The sequence below is a fragment of the Equus asinus genome, chromosome 7 (assembly GCF_041296235.1).
Source record: "Equus asinus isolate D_3611 breed Donkey chromosome 7, EquAss-T2T_v2, whole genome shotgun sequence".
NCBI classification, from domain to species: Eukaryota; Metazoa; Chordata; class Mammalia; order Perissodactyla; family Equidae; genus Equus; species Equus asinus.
In genome coordinates, this window is record NC_091796.1 from 69,852,822 (window position 1) to 69,870,590 (window position 17,769).

The window sequence follows — 17,769 nt, forward strand, 5'->3', positions numbered from 1 at the left end:
TCACTTTTAAGACTTCCATTCATAGTTGCAAAATATGAAAAAGTGTACTCACTTTTTCTGTAGTTTGGTTTATGCCTTTTGAATTTGTATCAGTCGTATCCTTGAAGTTACTTTGTTAGTTTTTCTTTGTTAATGTTTTTTTCATAGTACATTCAATCGCTGGGAAATGGACTTTTTTGATACCGCTGCGTTTCTGCTTTTCTTCTGTAGGAATAAAAACAAAGTGTCCAAGTGCTGTATGTATCTCACACAGGGTTGGGTAGTTCTTAGTGTCCATTAAAATTCTAAATTGCCCAAAGAATTCTCAACTGGACAACTGTAAAATCTGGGCAGGGGCCTGGGGGTCACCTGTGTGATTACCAGGACTGTATCTTCCTGTCCCACTACACTGGGAGCCGTTTTAACAAGTATCTTCCCCTCCCACGTCCTAGCAGAAAAATGTGTATGCAAAAGGAGAAATCATACAAATACTATAAGTTCTTGAATGCAAATGATTTCAGGAATGCTTAATACATATCTGCATTTTTAATTTGCTTTCTTAAGAACAAGACGAACGATTCATAGCAACTATGGTTGCTAATGTTACTAAATAATTCATTAAAACATAGTCATTAAAAATACACAAAAACAACCCTTGTCCTAGCTCAGCTTTGCTAAGTTTTGAGTTAGGTCCTTGTGGTGCATTACAACTCTCACTGCTACAGTGTATGGCAATTATTTCTGCTAACCAGTGCTGGATACGTAAATTAAAAGTCAAAATATTTTCTTGATTAATTTGGGTCAATTGATAAATTTAAGAATTATATTTTATATATTTGTCTAAAACTATTGGTCTGTAAGACTTTACTCCACATTGGAGCCAGGTGGAGAGATTTCTAGAAACATGCCTGGGTCCCACCCCAGAGATTCATGGTGAATTAGCCTGGGAGGAAGGCTGAGCAGAGGGATTTTAAAAATCTCCTCCACATGATTCTAATGTTAGAAAACGTTCTAATGTTTGACAACGTCTCTTCCTAGTTCAGATCTTAATTTTTCCAAGAAATCTTTTAACAATTTCTGAGCAAATGATTTTTTAAATTATTTATTACCAGAATTATGATTCTGGTTTAATAATAACTAGATTCTTTTCCAGAATTAAATGATCAAAATGTAGAAAATTGTATCAAGTCCTTTTCCATCACAATAACAAAAAGATAATTTCAACATTTATACAAATTATTTGATCTTTCTTTTAAAATGTCTTGTGGTCTGAAGTCTTCTGCAGAGCACATATTAAGACATTTCGTTAGTACACAAATTGTTTATCTGCAACCTAAGTTATAGTATATGGTATAATAGGGACTTGTGGAATTTTAAAACATTGTAATACTTCTTAAAAAATCTGTACTCATTTACTATTTGGTTTAGGTATACTAAGAATTTATTTACCGTTTGTTTACAAAAAAGGATGTTAAGGCAAAAGGTAACGATCTTAGTTTTCAGGATGAAGTCTGGCATTTCACATTCTGACAAGCCTGCCCCGCTCTTGCCATCCGGAACGCCCGCAGATGTCCCCTTGGCCATGCTATTGCGGTTCTCCTTCAGGAAGACATCCTGATGTGTTCCCAATATCCAAAAAGGCTTAGAGGTACCTCTTTACCCTCCCGTAGCCACTCCTTAGAAGGAAGGCACTGTATTCTGATCAGCTCTTCACTTGTCTGTCTCTCAGTTTGTGTGCTTTGAGGTTCAGGGACTGGTGTTATTCCACTTAGCCACTGCAGCATTTGCTCACGCGCCTGGCTCAAAGGTACTCAGTGCTAATGCAGTTGGCGCAGTGATCCTGAAGGGGCGGGCTGGGACCTGCAAGGCTGCAGTGACATACTGTGTCCAGAGGAGGACAGGAGAGAGCTGTTGAGCTGGAAGAGATCACGGGCTTCTCCAGAAGTTCATCGGTGAGAGAAGCCATTCAACAGGGAAAATCCAGAACCCAGGAGAGTACAGGTGGTTCAGAAATGGTCAAGTAACTCAAGGAGCCAAGGTTGACTATCATCTCCTGAGGCGGGCAGTATATTTCAGGGATCCGATGAGTGCCTAATTTGGGTCTGATGCTTTACAACTCCTGTTAATAATCATCCATAGTTTACAACTGGGGAAACTGAGGAGGGGAGGCTAAATAACACCTAAGAAGCAGAGCTGAGATTTGAGCCCAGGGCACCTTCTTCCAAAGCTCAGAGGTGCCGGTGCTCCAGGAGCAGACTAAGTGGAGTTAGGGAAGCAGAAATCGTCCTTCAGCTCTCAGCTCCATAGCCAGTTCTTCAGAGACCTCTCCTGATTCCTTAACTCGGTGAAGTCTCTCTCCATCTTAGGTTTTCTCATAGTTCTTCTGCCCCACCTGTAAAATCCTTATGACGAGGGGTTTGTATGCTCTTGATTCTCTCACTGTGCCAGGGGTGGGCAAACAACTGCCTGAGGGCCAATTCTGAGTCGCTACAGAGACTTTATGGTTGGTGAAGCCAAAAATACTACGGCCCTTTAAAGTTTCCCAGCTTCTGTTCTAGACTGTGAGTTCCATTTGGGCAGGGACTATGTCTGTTTCCAGTCACCACTGTAACCCCAGAGCCTAACCTGGTACTTGGCACAGAATAGGCATTCAGTAAATACTTACTGAATTCAGTTTGCAGTAAGAGTGAAACATGGCTGGAACCTAAAAACAGGAGGAATTTCAAGCATCAGCATGCCCAACTAGGAGCATTTCAATGGCTGCAGAGAGCATTGATTTTTTAATTGAAATTCTTCCAATCAATAAGCTATTGACTGAAAATATTTTCAGTAGGAATATATGTTTTTTCTTATAAAATTAAGTGACATTCTTTTCATTTTCAACGACAAAAGGAGAATGCTTTCATTTTTCCTGAATTGGTCATTGGTGACAGAGTTCCGTCATCGTTGTGTGGCCCAGACAAAGTCACCCCTTATTCTCTTATTCATCTCAGCCCCTGTGATCCTTGGGCTCTGCCACGTTGCCCAGAAAGCTCACCTACTCTCTGAGTGAACAAAGGAGAATACGATTTCAGTATCAACACTAGTTCAGGAGTTGGCAAACCTTTTCTGTAAAAGCCAGATAGTAGATATTTTCGGCTTGGCGAGTCACAGCTGCTCTGCCATTGCAGCACGAAAGCAGCCATATGTAATGTGTGAGCATGGCTGTCTTTCAATAAAACTTTATCTACGGATATCAAAACTTGAATCTCACATAATTTTCTGCTGTCATGAAATATGATCCATTTGATTTTTCCAACCATTTAAAAATATAAAAACCATTCTTAGCCCAGGCTTAAAAATACAGGATGAGGCTGGTTTGGCCCCCAGACTGTAGTTTACTGACCCCTGCTGTAGACAATAGACTTGCCCAGGAATCTTCACAGTCTCTTAACATCTGGGAAAATGGGCAGCAACTAAGGACATGGGGAGGAGTTCAAAACTAAAAGGCTCCGAGTTTCAAGTTCTCTACAGTTCTCATGTCTCTCCTCATGGTCCACCGTTCAGCTTGACCAGAAATTGTGATCGTGAGTGATCTAGGACCCTTCACGTATATCATGTGTCTCAATTTATGTATACATTATAAATTTATATATACACATATATTATGAAATAATATGTACAATATTAACAGGCAAAAATACGAATTTTAAAAGATAACAAAATATTGAATATAAACAGAACTTTTAATATTTGCTTCCTGTGTTTGGATTGATTATCACACCCCACTTTGGAGATCCTCAATTGCTCTAGAACTGAAATCTATGATCCAGAGTGTACATTACAGCCTTCAACTGCAGTTGGAGAAGTAGGAACATGCTCCAGTGTGGTCAGGAGACAGCTTTCCTCCCACTGAGGGCATCTGCCACAACTGGGCCCTGGGGCTGGATTCTAGATCCAGCCACTCTATTACTTGTCCAGATGGGAAAGTCTGAAAGTAAATATTCATTTGTTCTCTCATTTTACTAGTATTTATTGAGCACCTATTTTGTGGGGCACTGTGCTACACACTGGAGCTAAACCGTACACGAACAAAACGGCCCAGGCTTCCATGGAGCTCACGATCTATTAGGAGACAGACAAAACACAAGCCAACAGAAATAAGATAACTGCTGGTTGTAAGAAGTACTCATAAGGAAACAAATGGTGTGGTACGACAGAGAATAATTCAGATCGGAGATTCTTGTAAGGTGTCTCTGAGGAGGGGACACTGTCAGTCTAGACCTGAGCCCTGTGACCAGCACAGGGAAGAGTATTCTGGGCAGAGGCTAACAGGGGTGAGAATGCAGGAGGCTCTGCTTAAAGCACAATTGTTACTGATGCTAAATATTCTCAACTGATTTACTAACTTTGGTTTTTGGAAAAAATGAGTAGACCAGATAATCTGAAAATCCTCCTTGTATTATAAAACACCTAAAAACACAGGAGGGGAGATAACAAATTTCCTTTTCAATGCAGTTGATCTTGCAAGCAACCAAGGGAAATCCCCAAGGTCCAAGGAAAGGGAGCGAGATCCTGAGCCGGAGCTCGAGCCCCTGCTCCATCTGCAGCCTGGGGGCAGAGCAGGCAGGAAGACAGAGGAAAGGCCTTGCTTTTCTTCTGGGCAGGCAGCTGGGACAAAGAACCCTCCACAAAGATGCTATTTACCCCTCTGGGGAATGAAGGAGAGAGGGAAATGGAATTGGAAAGCAGTATATAAGGGATTTTGATTGCATCTGTCACGTTCTAGTTCTTGGGGAAAAAATATCGTAAGTAAACATGGTGGAATGTTAAAATTTGCCAGTGCTTGGCTGTGGACATACAAACAGGTGTGTGTGTAATTTTGTATACTTTTCATATTTGCAATATTTCATAATAAATATAAACTGGAACTTGTTCCAGTTATCTAGAAGAATTGCAGTTTAAGTAAGAGTCATATATATTTACTTATAGTACTGATTGCCTATCAAATGAACTTAAATTTTAATTAAATAATTGTAGCATTTAGATGGAATAAAAATGAGTGGCACATACCAGATTGTCCTATTATTTGTTTTCATTTGGGTTTGTTTTCATTCAAAGCAATTATTACTCTATTATGAATACGATTCTTTAAATCAAAAATGGAAGTAAAAATTGAAACCCTGCTGAGAGAGTGACTAGAAAAACCAACAACAGCCAGACCATATGTGACAACAGAACTCCGACCCACAACCTCTGCACTTGGCCCAGAATAGTCATAACTTGGTCAAGGATTGCAACTTCCCTGCTTTTTGACCTTTGTTCTAACTCAGGATGAACCCGAGAAAGCCAATATGTTCACTAATCAATCACATAGGACATCCTGCTTCTAGCGAGCCCGCCCCCAGCTTCCCCACGCCAAAAGCCTCCAGTCAGAGCACACCTGAGGCCTCCCTTTTCCTTCGCAGTCAACCTTTCCCACTCCCCTGCCTGACTTTGAATCTCTGCCAAAAGCAAATGATGCTGACTCTGACCCCCTGGCTATCCCCAGCTCCACACCTTGGGTGGTCTTCCTTTACTTCCACACTGCGCTTCTCTACTTCCCATGAACAGTCCTCAAAATACATGAAAAAGGGAATACGATGTTAGTTACTCAGTGGGCTCAACTTTCCAATATAGTCTCCAAAGCAAAGATTCCCTCAGGTTTCAGACAAAAATGGAAGATTCGTTCATGTGAAAATAGTGCAATTGACATTTAAGATGATTTAGCTTTTAATATTCTGCTTGATCTACAGTTGCTGGGAATGGCCTGGCCCAGCAAAGAAAATGCAAAGCGAAGCAAGGCCCACCAGGGACCCACTGTGCACTCACACACAGTATCAGCCAGCTCCAGCAGGACTGCCGAAACAGCTTTTCGGCTGTTGCTTACCCACAAAATTCTTCACTGGCAGCTAAAACATTTCTTCTGTCAAGCAATATCCTCAGAACACTGGTTTCACCAAATATTGGGATGTTTTTAATCTTATCACTTTCTCTCATTTTACTTTTATTTTATCTCATTTTACTTCCTACAACTCACCCTTAAAATTGCTTATCTAATGATGACGCTCTTTAAATTAAACTCCAATAACCTCTACTAGATCTGGACACTTGCCAGGTGATATTATTTTCATTTCGCCACTCTCTCTCTCCCCTATACACTATTCTTCTCCCTTCTCTGCAGCCCCCTCTACCTCCACCATCCCACTTTCCCAAGGGATTCCAGCCCTGGGATGTCTGGGCTGCACCTGTGCAAGGATTCACCTGCATTTCCCCCTGCAGCCCTAATCTGGACGGGGTTCTGTGGCCCTCTGTCCCTCACAACATTACAGCGGGACTGAGGGTGAAGCTGCTGCTTGCTCACGAGGCAACCATGTTACATAGGATGTGTTAACATCTCAGAAGCCCCAGAAGGCATCACTGGATTTTCAGAGAAGGCAATAGTTGCTGTTTTTAATGCTAAAATCAGCTCAAGAAGAAAAAGTAAAATAATGTTTGCTATCTTCTGTTAAGAAAACAAGGAAGTGTGTAAGAGGTTTTAAAAGAGTTTTTTTTTTTAAATGTTCAAAATTAAGAGTGTTAAAAAGTCAGAAAGAAGTTAAGATTCGGTTATTTAGAAAACTCACTTAGGTTTCCACCTTCCAGTAGACTGTCCAATGCTGCTGTGCCACCACATTCAACCTCGCAAACGAGAATCAGCATTCAGTTGAATGTTTGTGACATTATTGGGCATGGAGTATTGGGGAGAACTGAGTTATCTGGTTGACATTCCTTTTTTTTTTTTGGCTTTTTTTTTTATGTCACCAGCTTCAGTAAAATAGCAAGAAGTCGTTTGTCACCCAAAGCTCTTGAGATGTTACTTACGACAAAGGTCTGCTTGCGATTCCTGTTCCGTAAGAGAACGCAGCTCTCCAAGGTTCCCTTGCAGCCAAGTCCCGATGGACTGGATTTTTTCATCTCTTTCATACAGCTTGTGTATGAGATTTTTTATTTCTTGCAAGGTCTCGTCACCACTGCCTACCAATTCCTTAAAAAAATAGCATTTTGAGTTATGTGAATATAAATTTCAACAAAATAAAAAACATTCTGTACGAGTGAATCACGTCCAAGATAAAAATACGTATGCAAAATTGGTATTAGTCATGCAAAATAAGTGTATGTAAATTCATGAAGTTCTGTAAAAGATCTCAGAAAAACGAATTAGCAAGTGAGAAGATTTAATGGAATGCTCATTGAACTCAAATTTTTTTTCCAACGGCTAATATATTTTTTAATTGAGGAATAATTGACATATAACATTAATTTCAGGTGTACAACATAATGATTTTACATCTGTATAGGTTGTAAAATGATCACCATAAGTCCAGTTAATATCCATGACCTCACAGTTATTACATCTTTTTTCTTGTGATAAGGCCTTTTAAGATGTACTCTGGTAGCAACTTTCAAATATGCAATACAGTATTATTAACTGTAGTCACCATGCTGTACATTACACCCTAGAACTTGTTTATTTTATAGCTGGAAGTTTGCACCTTTTGATCTTCTTCACCCCTTTCACCCCCCACCTCTGGCAACTGCCAATCTGTTCTCTGTGTCTACGAATCAATTCAAAATTTTAACTGGGTAAGGTGGTGGTGGCGGTGACGTATAAAGGCCAGCTCACCTTCAGAGCAGCACAGAACTGCAGAGGAGATTCAGCATGGCTTCAAGCTTAAGAGAGAGAACTTTGAAATCAGACTGAATCTGAGTTTTAAATCCCCATAAAATCGTTAACTGTCTGGTCTTGGGCAAGTCACTTAAAGTCTCTGAGCCTTAGTAACTTCATCTGAGAAAGGCATTAGTAACACTTTTTTTATCTAGTGTTTTGAAGGTTAAACAAGGATCATATGTAAAGTTGAAATACTTAGAAAGTGTCAGAGCCAGGATTTAAACTCCTGCCTGTCTGCCTCTAAAGGGCGGAGGGGTGGAGACGTTGCACAGCTGGCACGACATGGAGGGTAGACGGCGTTCAGAACTGATGACTTTGTCCTAAAACAATATGCGCTCAATTTGTGATTGCAAAACAGAGTGCCACTCCCGCTTTAACTGAAGTGGTACGGTGGGAAGACAGTTTCCCAAAGGATTAAGATTTCATAGTGACATTTGGCACTTGTTAAAAATAAGATAACAGGCCCCAAATGGAGTCACTTACGCTAAGCCTCACATCGTCAAACCAAGACTTAATTACAGTTTTGGTTCTCCTGGAAACAGAATCTTAAACCAGTCAATCAGGAATCGTTTGCTCAGCACTGGGGAGGTCAGCTGCCTGACAGACCCCTGCTGTCCCCTAATGGAAAGTGACTTTGCCACGACCAAGCTACTTTTTGGCCTATAGCTTCCTTATTCCTGCTTCCTTCTGGCTATAAAAGTCTTTCATCCTGTACAGCTCCTCGGAGCAGCTTTCTATCTGCTGGCTTGGATGCTACCCGATTCATGAATCGTTGAATAAAGCCAATAAGATCCCTGAACTTTACTCAGTTGAATTTTATTTTTTAGCAGCAAGAAGGACACATTTTAGGATATGATGGTCACACTAGCTCTGTCAGTCCCTCACAATCCTGACCTCCCACTGTATGCACGAACACTCACACACTCACACACACACACACTTATTAGGTGAGTATTTTTAGAAATATGATACCGATGGAGGTAACAAAAAAAACTCACCTTCATGGTGGCCTTAAATTCAGCCCACAAATCCAAATATTGCTCTAAAATAAAGATTTTTAAAATGCAAAGGTTATTGAAAAAAACTGAAGATATTTATAAAAGAAATGCTATTTGCTTTACAGAAATTATTTTTATCTAAAAATCCTACTTCCAAAATGACAGAATAACTGGATTGCACTTGCTCTCACACTATAAACAAGCAGAAAATAGGACAAGCTATATTACACAATATGTTTGTTTTAATATCCAGTTTTCAGAGACTGGAGAATGGCAATGCAGGACCGTGACCCCTGAAAGAAGGGAGACCTATGGTCATCGGCTCTCTGCCGGAGCACTTTCCAGACTAGCGTGCATGCAGATCAAGGCAGATACACAGACACAGAAATCCGTATGAAAGTTAGCAAATTGAATCCAGCAACATATATAAATAACTATGGCTTTTGAACGAGGGGGTTTTATCCCAGGAATGGGAGATTGGTTTAGCACTCAAAATTCAATCAGTGCAATTTACCATATGAACAGCGTAAAGGAGAAACACCACCATGCAGAGCACCTCAGTAGATGCTTGAGTAGCTGAGCTCAGCCACACGGGGCGCTGCACACCTATGTGACTCCCCCTCCAGTAACACCCAGACCCACACCGGAGGGAGCGCCTGGTTGGCGGTGCTGCACATTTATGCCTCGTCCTTAGTCACAGGAAGCACATCAGTGGTTTCCAGGCACTGGAGGCAGGCTGGGAAATCAACTACAAAGCGACACAGGGAAATTTTTCAGTGATGACAGTGTTCTATATGTTGCTTGTGGTAGTAATGGTTACAGCGGTATGTACATTTGTCAAAACTCATCAAACGTGAGATGGGTACATTTTATCATACGCAAATCAGTAAAACTGATTTAAACAAACCAAAATCTTCATTTTTATATGTAAAGAGCAGTCATGACACCTTACTTACTCTGACAAGATATCAGCTCCCAAGACAGGTCACTTGAGGTGGACATGAGGGCCTCTTCTTCCTGTCTGTATTGCTCGATGTTCTTCTTCAGGTATGAGATATACTGGAAATTAAAGGCATGTGATTGCTTGAAGCAGTTTAGTTACTGTAGACTAACTATCCATGCTGTCATTCAGCAAACCTTTACTGACTCGTCTTCTGTGCCACTGCCTGTTCCAGGTGCAAGGCTAATGGTGACCAGAGCCCTTGTCAAGCTTACATTCTGGGGGCGGAGATGAGGATCCTGCTTCCTGCATTCCAGCACCCAAATAAACATGGCCTGCCTGGAGGAGCTCAGCAGAAGACCCCAGAGGAGGGTTTATCGAGTCAGGAGACCCATGGAATTGCTCACTCAAGTTGGATTTTCATTGGGTTGGGTGATGGTGGTAGTAGTGGTTTGGGGACTAAAGTCATGGTTTTCTGTTCTGACCATCCAATGCTCAGGAACTCTAAACTCCTGGGAAGTCTGAAAGTATGGGCTTTGGGATGTAAACTTGACCCTGGTCCAGTTCCTAGAGAGAGAGAGTCACATACTAGCAACTACCAATAAGAATCTTAGAAATGGCATCCTGTATCATAGAAGGAGAGGACAGGGGACTGTTCATAAGCACGTGTTACAGGGTCCACTCATACAGCCTTGATCTGGTGACAAGCTCAGCATGGCTTGTTGGCAGGTTGTGCAGTAAACCAAAGTGAAAGCCGCCTCCAGTCCAGTCCCAGTTACCATTCTCCCCCCTCTTTGAACGTGGGTTCCTGTTTGTAGACTCGCCTGGCTCAGCTGGCCTCCCGTAACTCTCTGACCATCCTCTCTCAGCCTACCTTTTGGTCTCCTCTTCTACTGTTCACTCTTTCAAAGTTGTCTTTCACCAGAGCTTGGTTCACAGCTCCCTGTTCTCATTCAACACACTATCCCTGAGGCACCGCATCCCTCCCCAGGTGGAAATCCTACCTCCACGCTAGTGACACCCCGCCAGACATCTCCCTTGAGCGCCTCACCTGCTGCGGTTAGGTGCTCTTGCTCTGGGTTACTCTATGTGCCCTGGGCAGATTGTTGCACTTCACACAGTGAATTGTAATCATCCACTTATACGCCCATCTCCTCAGTTGGACTGTGAGCTTCCCAAGGGCTTGGGGCAGTGTCTTATCCATCTCTGTATTCCCTGTGCCTTCCCCCCCCCCAGGGTTTGGGACTCAGCGGGTGCTTAAAATGTTTGTCAAATGAGAAGAAGTGATCAGCAAAACTGAGAAGGGTGAGTAAATAAGATAACAGCACAGGGTCCTCCAGGGGCTAGTAGACGGGCATTGATTCCACAATCAGAACCTTTAGTATCAGGCTTTCACATAATCAGTCATCCATTTGCTCACCCATTGCCAAAATAGCAAGACAAATCCAATTAGTTTAATAAATAGTTGACATCATCTTGATAGGAAGACAATCTAGTGGAGCATTTCTGTATGTGGATAAAATTCCTCATAAGGTTGTTTCAAGGGTTAGAAGAGTGAAGATGTGGTACACGGGTGTGGGCTGTTGATGGTACCTGGGCTCTGTGGGGCAAAGGTAACTGTGCCCCACATACCTCTTATGCCATTGTAATTCTACCAAAAAACCCTGATATTAGTGGGATAATTGTGGCCATTTAACCAATAAAAAAACTACCCAGACAGGTAAAGGGAATTCCCCCTTACTTAAATTCTTATTGCTGTAGGACTGTTTTTATTTTCCTAGCTATTTAAAATTCTAAAAAAAAAGGGCAGAGACTCAATTTTCTCATCTATAAAAGTGACATAATACGTTATCCATGTTAACAGGTTCTTGTGAGCATCACATGGGACTGAATTCCTCTTATGTGTGAGGCATTGTGCAAAACACTTGGGATACCCTGACACAGAGCTTAACTTTGAGTCATTATGGTTTATGAAAAAAATGATATTTTTAAAATTGCATTTTTTTTCACTTTCAGTTTACAAAGAAGTCACATCCACCCTATAAGTTAGGAGTTATTCCCATCTTAAGAGGACAAAAATGAAGCTCACAAGTTCAGTGATCTCCCCAAAGTCACACAGGGTCACTGGTGAGTGACAGACTCTAATACAAGTCTTTAAACTAGTGAATATTGCGGCTGGCCTGGTGGCACGGCAGTTAAGTTCGCATGTTCCGTTTCTCCGTGGCCTGGGTTTTGCCTGTTCGGATCCCAGGTGTGGACATGGCACTGCTTGGCAAAAGCCATGCTGTGGTAGGTGTCCCACATATAAAGTAGAGGAAGATGGGTATGGATGTTAGCTCAGGGCCAGTCTTCCTCAGCAAAAAGAGGAGGATTGGCAGTAGTTAGCTTAGGACTAATCTTCCTCAAAAAAAAACACTAGTGAATGTTATATAAACTCTTATTATTATTGTTTTGTTATAGAATATGAAGTATGGAAATCTATACACTTTTTTAAAAAACCTACCTTTGGTTTCAATAGTTCTGGGCATTAAAGATCATTGGAGTATGAATATCTAATTATTAAACATACATTAAAACATGAAAATAAGTAAATCTTAAGTATAAATAACTAAAACAACCTTTTGAGATTAAGTTGAGACTTTAATTTTATGGGTTGGATGAACAAATTCCTTTACTATAAAAAGAGCTACAATCAATATGAAACAGATAATTTTAAAGATGGGCAAAGACTTGAACAGGCACTTCACAAAGAGGGTCTCCAAGCAGGCAACAACATATGAATGGGTGCTTCATTAATCACAGGAAAAGCAAATTAAAACCACAGTGGGACACCACTACACACCCTCCGGGATGGTCAAGTTGAAAAAGACCAAGTTTCAGTGAGAAAGTGGAACAACTAACAGTGTCCTACACTACAGCTGTGGCTGGCAATTGCTGCAGCCTCACGGGAGACTGGCACCGGCTCCTCACGGGGACGGCGCACATCCCTAGGCCCTGAGGTGCCACTTGAGAGGCACACCCGAGAAGGATACGTGCATATGCTCACCAAGAAACACGCACTAGGAAGTTCACAGCAGCACTATTTGTAACAGCCCAAGTTAGAAACTCTCTAAACCCCCATCAACGGCGGGGTGTAGCGTGGTTGTACAGTGGAACACTACACAGAACTAAGAAAGCATGAACCATAACCGCACTCAACAATAAGGGCGAGGCTCGCAAACACAGGGTTGAGCAAAAGAGTGCACATTGTATCATTCCATACATGCAGCGTTCAAAAACAGGCAAAGTTAGTCTATGGTGTTAGAAGTCACTATAGTGTTACTCTTGCAGGAGGTCAGTGAGGGGAAGGGACACCGCAGATGTCTGGATACTGTTAGTACTCTCTTTCCTGATCTGGGTGCTGGTTACCTGGGCGTGTTCATTAAGCTCTGCACTTACGACGTGGGCACTTTTCTGCATGTACTTTAAGCTACATTTAAAAAGTTTTGAGAGCCATTCTCTCCTTTCCTCTCATCACTTCTACAGGTCTGGGCGGTCAACCAAAACCATTGGGCAAAGTGAAGTGTTCTTGAACTTACTTCTTTTAATCTTTTATTTTCCAGGAGCAAAACTTCTACTTTCAGGTCATGTACATAGATTTCATTTTCTAAGTTCTTTAGAATTTCAAAATGGGTTTTGATTTTTTGGCTTTCTTGATCTCGTAATTCTTTTAATTCTTGCTTCACTTTATCCTGCTCAAACATAAAACCCACAATTACCTCACAGGGTCTAATGAGCTGGGCACCAGTGTATGTATATGTATATATGTATGTATATGTATACGTGTATATGTATATATGTATGTATATGTATACGTGTATATGTATATATGTATGTATATGTATATATGTATGTATATGTATATATGTATGTATATGTATACGTGTATATATGTATATGTATATATGTATGTATATATGTATGTATATGTATATATGTATGTATATGTATATATGTATGTGTATGTATATATGTATGTATATGTATATATGTATGTGTATTATATATGTATATATGTATGTATATGTATATATGTATGTATATGTATATATGTATGTATATGTATACGTGTATATATGTATATGTATATATGTATGTATATGTATATATGTATGTATATGTATACGTGTATATATGTATGTATATGTATATATGTATGTGTATGTATATATGTATGTATATGTATATATGTATGTGTATTATATATGTATGTATATGTATACGTGTATGTATGTATATGTTTGTATATGTATACGTGTATATATGTATGTATATGTATATATGTATGTATATGTATACGTGTATATATGTATATGTATATATGTATGTATATTATATATGTATATATGTATACGTGTATATGTATATATGTATGTATATGTATATATGTATGTGTATGTATATATGTATGTATATGTATACGTGTATGTATGTATATGTATATATGTATGTATATGTATACGTGTATATGTATATATGTATGTATATGTATATATGTATGTATATGTATACGTGTATATGTATATATGTATGTATATATGTGTGTGTATCACACTGCCTGGGCCACATGCAGAGAGGGGTTCTAATTAATTCCTGAGGCATCAGCACAGGCTACAAGGACCTTCCCTTAGAAAAACTTCATGTTCAACTCCAAAGCTGATTCCTGGAAATTTATTCAAGGACTCTGGGAAGCAGGTCCATGGACCCCAAGTTAGGACCCCAAGCTGAGTTGTTGAGACAACTTCACAAAATAGAATATACTTTGATATAAGAACAATTGCCTGGCAAACACGCAGAAGAGGAGGGGCCGGCCAAGGGGTGCAGCAGTTAAGTTCGGGTGCTCCCCGTCAGCGCCCGGGTTTGCTGGCCTGGATCCCGGGCGTGGACCCAGCACCACTCGTCAAGCCATGCTGTGGAGGCGTCTCCCACATACAAAATAGAGGAAGACTGGCATAGATGTTAGCTCAGGGCGAATCTTCCTCAAAAAACACCCAAAAAACAAAAAAACGGGGACAAGGGGAGTAGAAGTTGTGGAGAGTTTTCCCGGGAGGATTCAATACATCTTGAAGGAAGAAGAATATTACTTTATGGATTTTCCGGAATTCTCAACTGTTTTCTCTACTGAAGTCTCTATTCAGTTGTTAATTATTATACTGCTATAAATCACATAATCGTTATTTCTTGTATAACTCATTGTATAAGATCACTAGCAGCATCTTATTAAGAAAATAGAATGGCATATATAGTATACTTACTTGTAATTTTCCCCTTCATATTTTTCTACACCCAGCATATTAAAAGTTATTTTTTATGTCAGTGCATCTCAAAGAATAGAATGTTTCCATTTTTAATTAACCAACTCCATGTTCACATGTTTACCATTAACTATTGATTATAAATTTTAAAAAGGTAGTAAACATCTCTTTACCTGCTCCCATTTCATCCACTCCCTCACCAACCCTGCAACCTCTGCTGACTTACCCTCGTCTTCCTGGGAATTTACCAGAATAACAGATCTGAAAAGAACCTTAGAAAGCATAATTCCATCTCTACCTTATGAATAAGGAAACTGAGGCTCCCCCCATTTTCTCGAGGTTGTGTGTTAGTTGCAAGTCTCTAGACTAGTTAGTTCTAGAGTCTCTCTCTCTCTCTCCACACACACACACACAAACACACACACATATGTATATATATATATGTATGTATATATGTGTGTGTGTACATGTGTATGTTATTAAAATTTCAAAACATTAGTGTTAAAAGAGTAAATTTAATAAATGTGGATTTCCTGAAAACTCCAACGGTGCCAGGTAAGTACAACTGTCTGTAGACACCAATATTGTAATAAAAGAAAGATGAACGAATGCATTCATTGACTCTTTACCGTGCTGCTAAAGTATCTTGAAAAGTCCTTTGTCCATTGAGAAATGTAACCATTCATTAAATTCTGCTCCTGCTTTTGTGCTATAAAAAAAAAGAGAGAGAAAAAATAACTACCTGCGATCTTCTTTAGTTAAAAAAAATTAATCAAAATAAGACATGTGCCTGGTTTTAGAAGTCAAATACAGCTTCTACCAAAAACCAGCAGTCAGGTCTAATAGGGCATCCACCCTGTCTTTGACTTGTCAGAATCAATCATTTTTAACTCCTTTTTCCTTTTTCTTTTTCAATTTTCTTTTTAAAAAACCATTTAAAAATGCTTATGTGGCTATTTCTTGATTATCATTTTAGGACATTTCCCACTTACTTCTCAACGTAGTGGCGGAGGGCGAGGCATGCTTACCCTCATCCCAGCACCCCTGCCCACACCCACGGCCTCCACAGCTCTCCCCTCTAACCTCTCCAGAAAGTAGTGGTTTTTGTTTAAATAAATTTTACCTGTTTAGATCATTAAATTTTAACTGTTTAGATCATTATGATGATGTAAATATTATTCACTGATGAGACAAATGGTGTAGTATGATTATATTTCCTTTCTTATACAATTTTTTGCTTTCTTGGAGTTAAAAACTGCCTCACTTTGAAAAAATTTGCTTAGTTTTCTATATACATATAATTAATTTATATCAAAAGCTATAACAGAATTGTAAAATCTTTTTGGATATTACTTCCTGCATGATGAAACACCTTAAGTAATCCATCAGTTCCATTTCTCCAGCGCACCCCCCACACCCACCCATCCCCCCTCCTGTACTTGTTTCTCTTTAGGCCTGCTGCATAGCTGACCTCCTGGGGCTTCCCCTCGCATCTCTCTTCTGTTGGACCTTCTGTTTCCTGAATCTCACATCCTCTACTTTTTCTTAATTTATTCCATTTGTTGAAGAAAATTTTGTGGTAGCCTCCTGAGACAGAGTAAATGAGCTATTTTGAGATCTTGCATATCTAAATATGTCTCTAAATTTATCCTTGACTGATAGTTGGATGGGTAGCTCATGTTGGAAATTGTTTTCTCTCAGAATTTTGAAGGCAATGTCTTCTGACTCCCGCTATAATACTGCGGTTAAGAAGTCTGAAACCATTCTGATCGCTAATCTTTTGTGTAAGATCTGCTTTTTGTCTCTAGAAGCCTTTGGGATCTTCTCTCTCTCTTTGTTCTCCTGAAATTCCTCAGGGATGTGGCTCAGTGTCTTCTCCTTCATCTGTTGTTCTGGGGATCCGATGGGCCCTTTCAAATTGGAAACTCATATTCTGAGAAATATTTTTGTATTATTTCTTTGATAACTTTATCCTTTCCTTTTTTTTCCTGTTCTCTTTTTCTGGCCTTCTTGTTAGTTAGCTATTCAACAACTCAGAATAGTCTTCCAATTTTTTTTACCCTTTTATCCTTTTCCTCACCTCCTTATTTTTTGTTCAACTTTTGGAGAGTTTTCTTATAATATTTCTATTGAAGTTTAAAATTTTAGTTGTTATATTTTTCATTTCTAAGAGCTCTTGTTCTCTGATTGTTCTTTCTTTTAAGTTCTTTTTTCATGAATGCAATATCTTCTATTTCTCTAAGAACATACCTTTAAGATATATTCTCTACAATATAGAGAGAATATTTATACATTGTACAGAATAACATAGAGAGCATATATAGTCTCTAAGAATATCTCTCTAAAAGTATTCTTCTATTCTTAGCGTTGTCTATGCTTCCACCAAGTTCTGTTTTTCTGTCGGCTTTCATTTCTTTCACATTGGCATTTTCCTGAGATGTCTGGTGATCTGCAATGTCTAATCGTACCTAAGAGCGAGGCATTAAGAGGTTTGGTTTCTGGGTGGGCTTCACTGTACAGTGATCAGGAAGGCCAGCTATTTTGTTTGGGGACCCTCAAATGTTAGATTCTGCGGAGATTTTCTCCAAAACTGCTCAGTCGGTTTCTTTAGCGAAAAATCCAACCGTCTTCTTCAGGTGGGGAAGGGATTACAGAGAAGTCACGACCCAACCGGCTGGTAGCCTTCAAGCTGAGCAGTGGAAGGGGGTCTCAGTACAGCAGCTGTCTTCTGCCCTCAGTCGTAGCGATACCCTGCAGTTTGGACCCCTCTGGTCTAATTTTTCTGCCAGCACTGGGGAGGAAGAGTCGGACAGCTGCACAGAAGAGTGC

General features: G+C 40.0%; 1 protein-coding gene across 1 annotated transcript in view; it reads right to left on the bottom strand.

Moving 5' to 3' along the window:
• Positions 1 to 199: 199 nt before the first annotated feature.
• CCDC175 (coiled-coil domain containing 175) overlaps positions 200 to 17,769 on the bottom strand; it is a 67,548-nt gene continuing 49,978 nt past the window's right edge. Inside the window, exons 15-20 of the mRNA XM_070513709.1 lie at positions 15,570 to 15,649; positions 13,225 to 13,377; positions 9,663 to 9,765; positions 8,707 to 8,750; positions 6,865 to 7,024; positions 200 to 201 (exon numbers count right to left, since the gene is read on the bottom strand). Of these exons, the coding sequence (XP_070369810.1) occupies positions 200 to 201; positions 6,865 to 7,024; positions 8,707 to 8,750; positions 9,663 to 9,765; positions 13,225 to 13,377; positions 15,570 to 15,649 (542 nt within the window). The remainder of the gene's footprint in view (positions 202 to 6,864; positions 7,025 to 8,706; positions 8,751 to 9,662; positions 9,766 to 13,224; positions 13,378 to 15,569; positions 15,650 to 17,769) is intronic.